This window comes from Bos indicus x Bos taurus, chromosome 9 (assembly GCF_003369695.1).
Source record: "Bos indicus x Bos taurus breed Angus x Brahman F1 hybrid chromosome 9, Bos_hybrid_MaternalHap_v2.0, whole genome shotgun sequence".
NCBI lineage: Eukaryota > Metazoa > Chordata > Mammalia > Artiodactyla > Bovidae > Bos > Bos indicus x Bos taurus.
The window spans coordinates 33,096,317-33,109,956 of NC_040084.1; the positions used below are offsets into that span (position 1 = coordinate 33,096,317).

Sequence of the window (13,640 nt, forward strand, 5' to 3'; positions counted from 1 at the left end):
TTGGAGCCCTACCACTCTTAAATCTGAATATAATTAGCATGATTTGGCTTTTAACCTCCTTTAAATGCATTTTCAGCTGTACTAATTTTCCTTAATTAATTTGTTTAAAATGGCAGGAATTGATGGTTCATAATATCAGAACTTGCAAAATGGTATGTAAGGTACTTTTTAATCATCACAGTTACAAAGGTAAATTTTCCTGAGATAGTGTTCAAAATTTAAATACAATAGAAAACAGTATTTTTAAAATTTTAGTAATAGTATATTTAAATCACGTTCATGTGGCCACTGATTGAGACATGTTATTTTTCAAAGAAAACATTTTCTAAGACACTGATTTTAGTGTTTCGCTTGCCATTTCCTGGGAAATTTCTTCTCAACTTTTGTGCATTCAGCTAGTACCTGTATAAAACAGAGTAAGTTCAATATGGATCACATACAGGACAACTTATTTCTATGATTCTAGCATCTAGACATTTGGAAGCATACAATTAAGCATTAAACATAAAAATTCAGATTACAGATTACAATCATTCACTCTCAACAGCAGTACCTATGCCAAGTTTCCCAGTTAGATTTTGAGGTCCTTCAAGCTAAGAATAATGTTTTGCTATGTATGTGTCCCCCGGAAAATGCCTCAACACACAGCAAGTGATTAAGGACAAATAAATGTACATATAATTAACAGAGTGAGAAGGCAATGAATGGAATGGAAGAAAATATTCGCAAATCATATATTTGATAATGGGTTAATGAATGACGCTAACGCTAAAACTCCAGTACTTTGGCCACCTCATGCGAAGAGTTGATGGAGAAGAGACTGGAAAAGACTCTGATGCTGGGAGGGATTGGGGGCAGGAGGAAAAGGGGACGACAGAGGATGAGATGGCTGGATGGCATCACCAATTCGATGGACGTGGGTTTGAGTGAACTCCAGGAGTTGGGAGGCCTGGCGTGCTGCGATTCATGGGGTCGCAAAGAGTCGGACATGACTGAGAGACTGAACTAACGAACTAACTAATATCCAGAATATATAAAGAAGTTCTACAACTCAACAGCAACAACAAAATCCAATTTAAAAATGAGCAAAGTACTTGAATAGACATTATGACAAACACAGACAGTGTGCTAAAAAGCAAAAATATCACTTGGCTGACAAAGGTCCATATAGTCCAGTAGTCATGTGTGGATGTGAGAGCTGAAGAAGGCAGAGCGTCAAAGAATTGATGCTTTTGAATTGTGATGCTGGAGAAGACCCTTGAGAGTCCCTTGGAAAGCAAGGAGCTCAAACTAGTCAATCTTAAAAGAAATCAGCCCCAATACTCTTTGGAAGGATTGATGCCGAAGGTGAAGATCTAATATTTTGTCCACCTGATGCGAACGGCTGACTCATTGGAGAAGACCTTGATGCTGAGTAAGACTGAAGGCAGACACAGAAGAGGGTGATGAAGAATGAGATGCTTGGATGGCATCATCAATTCAATGGACATGAACTTGGGCAAACTCTAGGACATAGTGAGGGACAGGGAAGCCTGGTGCGGGGCAGTCCATGGGGTCACAAAGAGTCGGACATGACTTGGCAACTGAACAACAACCTGAACAGATATTTCTTCAAAGATACACAAATAGCCAACAAGTTCATGAAAAGAAGCTCAACATCAGTGATTATTACGGAAAATCAAAACACAGTGAGGTATCACTTCACACCCATTAGGATGGCCACTATCAAAAACAAACACACACACAGTGTTGGCAGGATGTGCAGACACTGGAAAATGCAAAATGGTATGGAGGTTTCTCAAAATGTTAAGAAAATAAAAACAGAAATTTAGCAATTCAACTCCTGGGTATATAGCCTAAGTTCTTGCAAAAAGGATTTTGAGGAGACATTTGCACATTCATTTTCACAGCAGCTTTATTCACAACAGCCAAGAACAGAAGCAACCTAAATGTCCCTCAACAAGTGAATTTAAAAAGTGTGATATAGACAAATATAGAGATAGATACATAGACATTATTTAGCCTTAGGAAATCCTGCCTCTTGTGATAATGTGGATGAACCTTGAGACCATTATGCTAAATAAAATAAGCCAGTCACAAAATACAAACACTGCATGATTCCATTTATATGAGGTATCTATCAATAAAACAACCAAACTCTTAGAAACAGAAAGTAGAATGGCGGTTGCCAGGGTCAGTGGGGAAGGGAAAAGAGGAGCTATTGTTTAACAGATGCAGATTTTCAGTTTTGCAAGGAGAAAAAATTCTAGAGATCAGCTGCATAATAATACCCATCAGCTAGGACTGCTGTACTGTACACTTAAAAGTGGTTAAGATGGTCAATTTTATGTCAAGTGGTTTTGGCCCTTGACATAAATGAGTGTGTACTTATAGATGCTTAAGCCATAGTCAAGAAATACACCAAATAGTATGGGGTATTTTTCCAGGTGTTTATTGGAGTTTGACTTCCTAAGTATACATTTTTAGAAACATAATCAAGAATTAATGTGCTTGAACAAGGTACAGTGAATGCTCACTGGCCTGAACTCGAATGAGAAAGTTAAACTAAAACTTGGTGGTAGTACTTCTGCATGCTGCATGCTGCTTTTATGAGAAATGGCAATTAAATAAGCCATTAATTAAATAAAGCCACAATTAAGCCAAATAAGCTTTTGCATTAAGTAACTTAGAACTATATGGGCAGTCGAGTCAATTTGCTATATCATCTACATCTATAGCAGTGTACAGTAAAAACGGACATCTCTTATTATATTCCTGTGACACTGAAAGATCTTGAGTAAAAGGTCACAGAAAAATTACATGAAGATAGGTCCATTTCCTTCCACATTACTTCCTTGGAAATGCACCGTCTTCATCCAGGGTAAACCAAAATTCCTCTAATATGAACATTCATTTTTCAAGCTCTGTGCAAAAAAAAAATACACTGATCCTTTATTTTTATAATATTGTCCTTTAGTTAAAAATAAATGTGTCCTTCAGACATCTTGTGTTTACTACTGATCTCAGAAATGTCTGTTTTTAATCACACCATCCTGTTCCACTTGGAATACTTTGTATCAATTATCCTCATTACTGGTTGGTCTTCCCCTTTCATTCTGCAGCTTGAGGAGGAACCTCTCTATCAATTTTTTAACAAAAACCATTTGATAAATAAGGATCACCTAAGAGATAATAGATGTCTTCATCAACTGTACTTAACAGGACAAGCATAACCCTGTTCTTGGCAGGCACTCCGTTGGTTCACCATGTTCTCTCCACTTTATTTAATAACCCGGAAAAGCTATATATACATACTGTTCCATCACATACGGTAACTCCCCACGTGGATGTCAATTCTATGTAGGCTTGCTAGCAACTCTTGCACGTATCCTTTAATGCTCTTCATAATTCAGAAAAGTTTCACATATTTGAAAATTAATGAAATATATCAAAATGTAACTTAGAAACCAGTTAAGTTAGTTTTAAATCAGATGAATGGATAACCCAGAGTCACACTCATGATTCCATTCTAATGATTAAACATCCCCACCACAAGACTCAAAAAGGCAGGAACCCCCTTGAGACAACCCAATTCATCTCTTATTGGAGAGAAAATGGGTCAAAACTGGAAAGTCATGGTGATTATTATTAAGATCTGAAAATAATATTCAAGTGGGGAAAGATAAAACCACACACATGCAAAACATAAAACAAGCCATCACTCATTTTTCACAAACATTTTATTAAGAAATAATTTTAGAGGAGAAAATCTTCAGATACTACATAGGTCAGTATCTACTCTTATGTTTCTAAGAAATCTACTAGTATCAACAGTTTCTGTGTGAGGGTCATCAATTGTTGCCCTTCAAGTACTTTCTTTTTTGTCATACCTTGCTTGCCTGTAGCAGGGTAATAAATGTTATTCCACAGTCAGGAAACAAGTGAAGAGGAGTTTGCCATAATTTTTTTCTTCTTTGAACCAAGATATTATTCTAAGTCTTTGGGAATTAAAGAAGTAACAATTATATCAGCATCTAAATCATTTGGTATTTTTTGCACTGACAGAAGCAATTTTTATTAGGACAGAGGAGAAGCACATGACATATCCCATTAATTGGTTTAAAAAAATTATCTAGCACGTCCTCTTTCACCAAAATCATGGATACTATTATATTCTACTCTAATGTTTCACAGGGAGTAGTCAACCAGTGGGGGCTTCCCTGGTGGCTCAGATGGTAAAGAATCCGCCTGCAATGGGGGATACCTGGGTTTGATCCCTGGCTTGGGAAATCCCCTGGAGGAGGGTATGGCAACCCACCCCAGTATTCTTGCCTGGAGAATTCCATGGACAGAGGAGCCTGGCGGGCTACAGTCCATGGGGTCACAAAGAGTCAGACATGACTCAGCAATTAAGCACAACACAGCACAGCAGTCAATCAGTAAAGCCACCCATTTGTCATATATGAAAGGTAACAATCCAAAAAAAAAAAAAGAAAGAAAGGTAACAATCCAACTCTACGAGCCTTTAATGAAAGGGGAAAAGGATTTGGAGCTACACTGTGAAGATAAAATGGTGCAGGACAATGCAAGGCAGATTGCATTAAGGTAACACTGCATTTTCCTTCTAAGATTCTTGAGAGCAAGTACCTTTAATTATTAATTGGTACTTCTCTCTTTACCTGTCCCTAGGTAGACAGGATATAGGTAACATATGTGTTTGCATTTCCTCCTCTGGGTTAGCAGGTAGCTATTATTACAGGCTGTGACCAGTGGCAGCCAGTTCACCAGGCTTGCGATGCTCACACTTTGACCTTCCTCATCCTAGAACATCATCCTCAGTCTCTCGGCACCACCTCTCTGGCCCAATGGGATGCTCAGAGAGAGTAACAGGGTGCAATGCCCCTCTCAGTCACTGAAGACACTCAACTGGCCAGCTCACAGCAATAGAACGCTGCCAGCAGTACATCTCCATGCCAGAAGTTAGAGGGATATTTTTCATATTGGCTCCAAGCTTCCAGATTTGCAACCTCACTTTCTGCTAGCAGCTAAGCTACTGCAGGCCAGGGTTAGATGAAAGGAAACAAAGTCCAGAAGACAATTAGTTGATAGGGCAAGACAAGTGAAGGAAATACAAATATTAAGGAAAGAAGAGGAGGAAAAGAAGAAGAAAAAGGAGGGGAAAGTGATCTTTAGCTTATAGAAAAATGAAAGGATACTTGTGATATGGCACCCCATGGGCCAGCCTTAAAGCCATTACTGGATTCGTCCAACACACCTCGAGGATTCAAACTAGAGGGGAGCCATACTGAAGTGCTGGCATAGAATCTCAAAAATTCCACTCCCCACTCCATGCTCTTTTATTTAGAGCTCAACCATTCAGCAGTTACAACTAGTGCTGTCTCCTGTTGCCATAACCATGGAGCAAAAATCAGGCCCATCAGCATGCTAATGAAATTAATCCACCAAGATTTTTATACCTATACTGATTTTTTTTTTTTTTAGTCTCCTTACCAAAGGCACTCCTTCTCAAAAGAAACATTTTCTTATCCTTTAAGGATAAGGAAAGACCATTATTTAATGCCAAATAGTACACGGAAAATTTTGCAAAACTTTGAAAGACAACCAAATGTTTCAGTTGAAGTCTAGAGGCTATAATCCTAGGGTTCCATTCACAGATGTACGAGCCACGGAATGTCATGGACTCAACCTTTCAGTCTAAGTTCCTCCTCTATAAAACTCATGTCATAGATCACTGAAAGCTAATAAAACACATTTCCCCCACAATGTCCCATGACTTCAATTCACTTGCTTACGATGTTCCCACCACCCTCCCTTAGATAACAGAATTCTGCTGAACAACGAATTCATGTAAAGCTTTATACTTTCCCAAGTCTTTTCTTCTGTATTACCCCATCTATTTCTCAAAACTATGATAAGAGAGGTAAGACAAGTATAAAACACATTTTATAAGTGACGAAACCAGGGACCAAGATAAACAGCTCTGCCCCAAGCCACATGGCAAGTCAGCGGCAGAGGAATGATGACACACCAGGTCCCCTCAGGTCCTGCCTCAGTGATCTTGTTATTCTGGACTCTAAGATTCATGAAATACCATGAAATAACCTGCACAGAATCAATAATAACTTATAATCAAGCAAAGATAAATGAACTGTAGCACCAAGTTTTTTCCCCAGTTTGATGAGGGAAATTAATAATTAACATATTCTGCATAAAATTTTAAACATCCAATGCCAAGGCATTTATGATTCAAAAAAAAATCACAGATATTCATAAAGACTAGGAAGCCCGCCTAATATGTACTGAGCCAGCATCTTCTTGATTTATTCTGCTCATTATCTTTTAAATGCAGTATTTTGGAAGGTGTTATCCTAAGCTACCAATCAGAGGAAAGTAAAGACTTGAGTTTCTATCACCATCTCTTGTCTCATTTCAGAGTGAATTTCTTCTCCTTTGATAATAAATGGAAACACACAGAAGTGCCCACAAGCTAATCCCTAAGTCTTCACAAGGGATTCTTGAATGGTTTGGGATTTCATATAACTAAATTACACGATACTCGGAAAATACGGAGCTTTTTAGGTTTCTATTTCTGTACATATTTTGTGTTCCCCCCTAGCGCTTCCAGCCCCAAAGGACTCGAGGTGAATCCCTTGTGGGACTCTCAGCTACCCACAATAGCGCCCTACAAAAACCTGTATGAACAGAGCAACCTTCTGAGTTATTCCCAACAGATGCATGGGAAGGCACACAGGTACCCAAATAAAAAACATATAAAATCAGTCCTCTATTTGAATTTTAAGGGTCAGTTCTTCAATCGTGTCAAGTTACTTTAATAGAAAAACTCCCTTTCGCATCACAGCCGACTCAGGGGCGCCAGAGGGGCCCCATTTCACATCAACCCGGGTTCTCATCCTGAACGCCTCATCCTTGCTCCATCCACTGCGCAGATTCCAGCACTGGAGCCGGCCTCCAGCGTTCGCTTCCTCTGGCTTTGCAACACTCGGAGCCTCCTTCCTCACCCCTTTCCCGCAACATTTGTGCACTTTGCCTGGGTCTGACCCAGGCCTCTAATCTCCCCTTCCCCGCTCCGGGCCAGGAAGAGTCGGAGCAGCAACTGGAGCACTGGGCGGCAGAAGTGGGTCCCCTCGACCGCCCACGGGGGCTGCTGCCGCCGTGACCCCATCTCCCAGCGAGGGGGTGCGAGACCTCCCGGCGGACGCGAGGCCGGCGACTTCCACGCCATCCCCGCAGCCCCGCGCCTTCCCGGCCACCCCCGGCTCCTCTCTCTGCCCCGGAGCGCAAAGCTGGGGCCCGGGTGGCAAAGAGAATTGAGGCGACACGCGTGTGCGAGGGTGTGAGCGCGGACAACCGCAACCCGGCAGGCACAACCCCGCCTCTCCCCGAACTCCCGCCTCGGACCAGCCGGCGCCCGGGCGCTCCGCGGCTCCCCGCTCCGGGACAAAGCTGCCGCGCGGCCTCGCTGCCAGCGCCGGGCGCGTCGTCGTCCGCCCTCCCCCGTCTCCCCGCCGCGACTCCGTCCGTCCCAAAGGGCCTCGGGGCCGCCCGGGAGACGGAGGGGGTCCCCTGCCCGGCGCCCCCGCCGCCGCTCACCTGTTCAGCACTTTGCGGATCCTCTGGCGCACGCCGGCCCGGGAGGAGGCGGACAGGCTTCCGCCGCCGCTGCCCTCGGCCGGCAGGTTCTCGATGGTGGTCACCACATGGTTCGGCGGGGCCGGCGGCGGCGGCTGGTGCGGCTGCGGCTCGGGGGGGATCATCGCGGCGGAGGCGGCGGCGCGGCGGCGATCAGAACGCGGCCGGGCGCATCGCGCGCCGGCTCCGGACCCGGGAACGCGCGGAGGACCCGGCCGGGCGACCGCGGCCCGGGGAGGCGGTGCTGCCGGCCAACCAGCGAGGCGGGGGACGCCCCCGCGGCTACGGCCGCCGCCGCCGCCGCCGCCCAGCCCGCGGCTCACTCCTCTCCAGTCCTAGGGCGCGCACCCTCGCTCCGCCGCCGCCGCCGCCTCCCGCCCCGGTGCTTCCCCAGCTGCGTCCCCCAAGTCGCGGCACGCCCCGCGAAGTGGCCGTGGAGGGTGTCGCGCGGGGGCGCCGAGCGGCCGGTCAGCTCAGGAGATCCCCGCGGAGAGAGAGGATGGGGCTCCGGCCTCGCCTTTTCTCCTGGTGCCCAGGTCGGCTCGGGGCGAGCGGCGACAGTGGTGCTGGCGCCGCCTCAGCCGGTTCCCTGGCTCGCTCGGAAAGCTGCCGTCTGTGTCTCTCGGAGTGAGAGACTGCGAGTGAACCGGGAGAGCCGGGCGGGGGCGCAGCGGAGGCGGGGAAGAGGGGCCGGGCCGGGCACGCGCGCTCTGTTCTCGCCAGAGGGCGCTCCCGAGGTGCCTGGATGCCCCTGTGCTCCCGGACCCCGTCCACCCGAGGCACCACCCGAGGCGCCGATTGTTGGGTTGTTTTTTTTTTAATTATTATTTCGTTTGGGCTGGGAAGGGGAGGAGGAGCAGGGAGGGTGGGGAGCGGGTTCCCGGCCTGTGAGGTTAAGAATATATCCTCCTCTTTAGTTGGCGGGGAATCCCCGCTCCTGCCGAGAAGCCCCAGAAACTAGCACCACCTTCCCGGGACAGCGACAGGATGCTGAGAAGCATGCCGCCCAGATTACAAACCCAAACTCGAGTGGATATCCTAAACAATACACCTACAGTCACCGTAATGGGCCTGGAGGAGAAACAACGTCTTACGATCATTCTGGGAACTGGAAAAAAGCCTAGCGGACCAACTCAGCGTCTCGGTTTCATAGCGTCGTGAGAGAAATGTAGGCGGATTTGAGTTCCCTTCGTGCCTCTGAAACTTATTAGCAGAGACTCCCTAAGCCATTTACTTGAATTCTGAGACACAGACTCCTTCGGGCAACGAGGCTACTTTGTGTCTCTCTCCCCGTGGAGCTGTAAGAGTTAAATGAGGGGAACCACCGAGCAGGGGACCCTGACAACTTCTTTGGTGGTGGGTTGTGGTGCTCTACCTTGGATCGCCACTCTCCAAGGGAGAACCCGAGTACTGGCTCAGAAATCTTACATCTGCATACCATATTGCCTCCAAAGGAAACTGATTCACTGTCCCAAGCATCTCTTAGACCTCTTTATCCAAATCCCAGTTAATAGTGGACTCCTTAAGAAAGAGAAATTTTTCACATTTTACTTTATCTAGATTCCCTGGATAGAGATTCTACAGTGAAAAAATGACACACATTAATTTTTTTTTTTCCATTTCATGCAGTATTTGGAATTATTGGCCCTAGATAGACCCAGGTTCGATCCTTGGGTTAGGAAGATCCCCTGGAGAAGGGAATGTCTACCCAATCCGGTATTCTTGCCTAGAGAATCCCATGGAGAGAGGAACCTGGCAGGCTACAGTCTATGGGGTTGCAGAGTGGGACAGGACTGAGCAACTAACACTCACTTTTCATATCTATGGAGACATATGCTGATACCACCACTGCCAAATGCACTGGAAACCAGCAAAAAAAAAAAAAATATTGGTGATAGGATTTGCCACAGAAAAGGGGTTCTGGAGAAAGCAACACTCAAGAAAGTAATGAATTAGAGTGCCATACTGAGTGAAGTCAGACAGAGAAGGCGAAATATTGTATGACATCCTTTATATGTGGAATGAAAAAAAATGATACAAATGTCTACGTACACAACAGACTCACAGACTTTGAAAATGAGATTATGGTTGGGAGGAGTAGGGGGGAAGGGATAGTTAGGGAGTTTGGGATGAACATGTACACACTGCTATATTTAAAATGGATAACCAACAAGGACCCACTGTATAGCATGTGGAACTCTGCTCAATGTTATGTGACAGCCTGGATGGGAAAGGAGTTTGGGGGAGAATGGATACATGTTTATGTATGGCTGAGTCCCTTTGCTGTTTACCTGAAACTATCATAGCATTGTTTGCTAATCAGTTATACCCCAATACAAAATAAATAGTTTAAAAGTTAAAAAGTTAATTTTTTTTAAAGGAGTTAACTGTCTGATTAACAGAGGGGAAATGGAAGAGAAGAGGATAAAAAGATGAGATTCTTTTTTTTTTTTTTTTTTTTGTTAAAATGTAAGTTTCCATTCCTTTAACAATATTGAGAGGCCTTTTTAAAAACCATGGAACATTTGAGGAAACAGTCATCTAAAAAAGCTCTCCAATCTACATTTCAATTTATGTAACTTACAGTTCCCACCTGAAATATCCCTAAGGTCTTTTTCTACCAAAATTAACTCATTAACAAATTTAACTCATTAACTCATTTCCCATTTTAAAATGAACACACTGTCACATTCTTTCTCAACAGCCTTTCATTCTCAGATTTTTTCCACCTCGCACACTCTGAAGAATTGTTACAAATAGGACCAGGGTTTGTAATCTCATGGGCATTAAGATTCTAATAGTTCATAATGAGTTTGGCCTTGGAAGACCCACCAAGTGTAGGAGATGTGAACGAAATGCACTTCAGCTGAAACAGGCAGCAAATCGTGGCTGGAGTCTCTGCATTAAAACAACATTTATGGTCATTTCAGGTGTCTGCCTAGAATGACTGGTTGCTTTCGTGCCCTCTTCCTTCACATTTGGCTTGCTTCCCTTTGACTATTTTTGGCCCATCACAACTCAGTGCTGTGTCTGCACTCTAATGTCAGCGTTTGTGCCTGGTCATTCCCCTCAAGAGACCGCTGAATGCAAATGATCTAAATCTCCAGCGAGTCTGAAAGGGAGAAAACCAAGATGGGAGGGAGCAGGATGAGAGATGTAGGATTTCAGTCTCGCTATAAAGACCCCAAAGAAGCCTCCAGCCTTGTTTTTATTATTCTTTATGGTAAAGGGGATACAACGTGAGCTCCCCTTCTTATCCTCCAATTCTGCATTTCATAAGCATCTCTTAAAAAGGAGCTGAATTGCATTTGAGAGACAGAAACAGGTACCAAAAGCGCAAAGGTCACGTGGTGTGTCTAAATGGAATTAAACAGAAAAGATGTGGGAAGGCCTATTTCCCTTTTCCCTGCTGCCTCCTTGGCCTCAAAATCTATCCTCTGAGCTGTAAACAAACAGAAGAGGAATGAGGTCTGTTGGCTGGGGATGTATGTAGTTCTTCAGGTCATACTTGATTGCTCAGTTTACCTCTCTGGCCAGTTGTGGTTAGTGGCACATCACTATTGCAAAATTTTCATTCCCTTCTTCACTTACATCTTCTGAGCCTCACTTAAGACACTCACACTTCTGTTGTTGTTTAGTCACTAAGTCGTGTCTGATTCTTTTGTGACCCCATAGACTGTAGCCCCCAGGCTCCTCTGTCCATGGGTTTTCCCAGGCAAAAATACTGAAGTGGATTGCTATTTCCTTCGCCAGGGAATCTTCCTGACCTAGCAATTGAACCCACGTGTCTTATATTGGCAGGCAGATTCTTTACCACTGAGCCACCAGGCAAGCCCACATACTAGCACTGCTGAATTCCTTTAGGAAGCACAAATTGACTCTCAGCTACACCTCTAACATTGCTGATTTTGAAGACACTTCCACTCATGTAAGAAAGAGTAGAATTTCATCTGTGATTCAGACCTCAGAATCACCAGGCATTTTGACCCATCTGTTTAGCATAGACCACACTTTTGTGTTTATCAGACAAAAACTTCAAAGTCGTGCTCCAAAAGTAACCGATGATTCTCCCCAAATTGTTCAACAATTGTCTGAAATTGCTTGTGCTGCTGCAAATGCCCAGTGCCCACCTACTTTCCTTGTGCTGTTACGTCACTCTTCTCTTTCTCTCCTAAATCTGGTTGAATCTACTCAACACATGCTACTAAACACATGGTATCTCGAATGATAGAGCTTCAGAGTTTCATTCACATAATTGAATTCATGCAGGAGAGAAGAAAGTAAACTGGTGGAAAATTTGTGGAGAGGGTAAAGGGAAAAGAATGGGTAGATCTTAACAGCAAGTAAAAAATAAAAATTTTTAAATGGTACTTAAGAACTCCAATGATAACCAAGAGTTGTTCAGGCAGGAGGTGAAATGTAATCATAGTTCATTAATTGTCTAAACTCCAAATAGTGTTTGCTAAGCCATAACAGTGCAAACACTGCCTCTTGATCTAGTTAAATTTATAACTAAACCTGATTGATGAGAGGATGGAATGATGCATATGTATATTTATGGACAGGAAAACAGAAAGCTAAACCCACAGCTTCCATAGTGATAAATCAATCAATAAGAGAATCAACTAGGACAGTGGAAAGTGATTGCTTTTGGTGAAGGGAAAAAATGGTGAAAGGGAAAAAACCAAGGTTTTTGCTTAACAAACCTTGTGGGATTGAATCTCGAAACTATGTGTACTATGACTAACCCATGTTGATGTGTGGCAGAAACCAACACAACAGTGTAATTACCCTTCAATTAAAAATAGGATAAAAGGAAATGAACAATGTGCAGATATAAATTTGACAAAAATAAACATTTTTTTCTAAAAAAAAAAAAGTGGGGGGAAATGCAGAGGTATAACCCTGACGTTGTTTTTCCTCCACTGAATTCTTGGAGTTGTCAACACACCTGCCTGAGCAAATGCAGCTATCAGGGGAAAGAAGGGGTTTCTACCAAGAGCGGCAACAATTTCTTAGTTAAGCTAACAAATAATCGTCACAGTAAATCTATAGGCAGATTCATTAATTTGCTAATTGTGCTTCCATTCTCCAGAGAGATCTATCCTTTCCTCATTGATAAACCTTCAATTTCCCAATAGATTAATTCAGCTACAATTCAACAGTTTCTTGTCTGTAAGGTTGACGTAACATGATAGAATATTAGTAAATGGTGAGACATCATTTTCTAGTTAATATCCTTTGTCAGCAAAGTGGGGAAGGTAAGAAGATGGTAAACATTTTTTTTTTTTCACTTGGCAAATCAGAAGTTAAACATGGTTTAGTTTATTCATTCAATTGGATACAGTAGATTTGTCCTTACCCTTTAAGGTTATGAACATGAGTGAGTTGTTAAAGTCAATGGAAATAAGTTATCTCATATCAGATATTTTTCAACATTAAGTTGTCAAATAGTGAAAAGGCAAATAGCCTACCTCCAACTCAATAAAAACTTTTCTTTTATCTATAAATTCTCTTTTATTTTTAAACCATTTCTACTTATTTTTCCCCATAAATACAAAAGCCCATTTGTGATATTTTTGTTTACTCAGAAACCCAAGTGAGCTCCTAATTTTGAATTTAACTCCAGTTTTTTATTTTGTGACTCAGAGTGGAGCCTACCATATTCTCTACTTGGAAATAAACTTTACAGAGGCCCAAAACCCTACTAAAGATCAGTTTTTCTCCAGGATAATTTAGTTAGGGCTGACTTTGCAAGGTCATGAGACTCTATGAGCACCAGTTACTTGTGTATTGATTCAGTCCTAAAAGAATGTCTCTGTCACCCAGCACTGGGGTGTATTCAGCTCAGAGACAACAACAAACAGCATCAGTGTTCTATGTGGAACCAGTGTAAAGCTCACAGGTGTCTGTGGGATCTCAAAATATGAGTGTTATCTAGTCTCAGAAGCCAGCTAGTACTCCAAGAT

General features: G+C 43.2%; 1 protein-coding gene across 1 annotated transcript in view; it reads right to left on the reverse strand.

The window, feature by feature from the left end:
* Nucleotides 1-8,319, reverse strand: part of SLC35F1 (solute carrier family 35 member F1) — a 415,450-nt gene extending 407,131 nt beyond the window's left edge. Inside the window, exon 1 of the mRNA XM_027551122.1 lies at nucleotides 7,633-8,319. Within this exon, the coding sequence (XP_027406923.1) occupies nucleotides 7,633-7,796 (164 nt within the window). The 5' untranslated portion in view covers nucleotides 7,797-8,319. The remainder of the gene's footprint in view (nucleotides 1-7,632) is intronic.
* Between the last annotated feature and the right edge of the window lie 5,321 nt (nucleotides 8,320-13,640).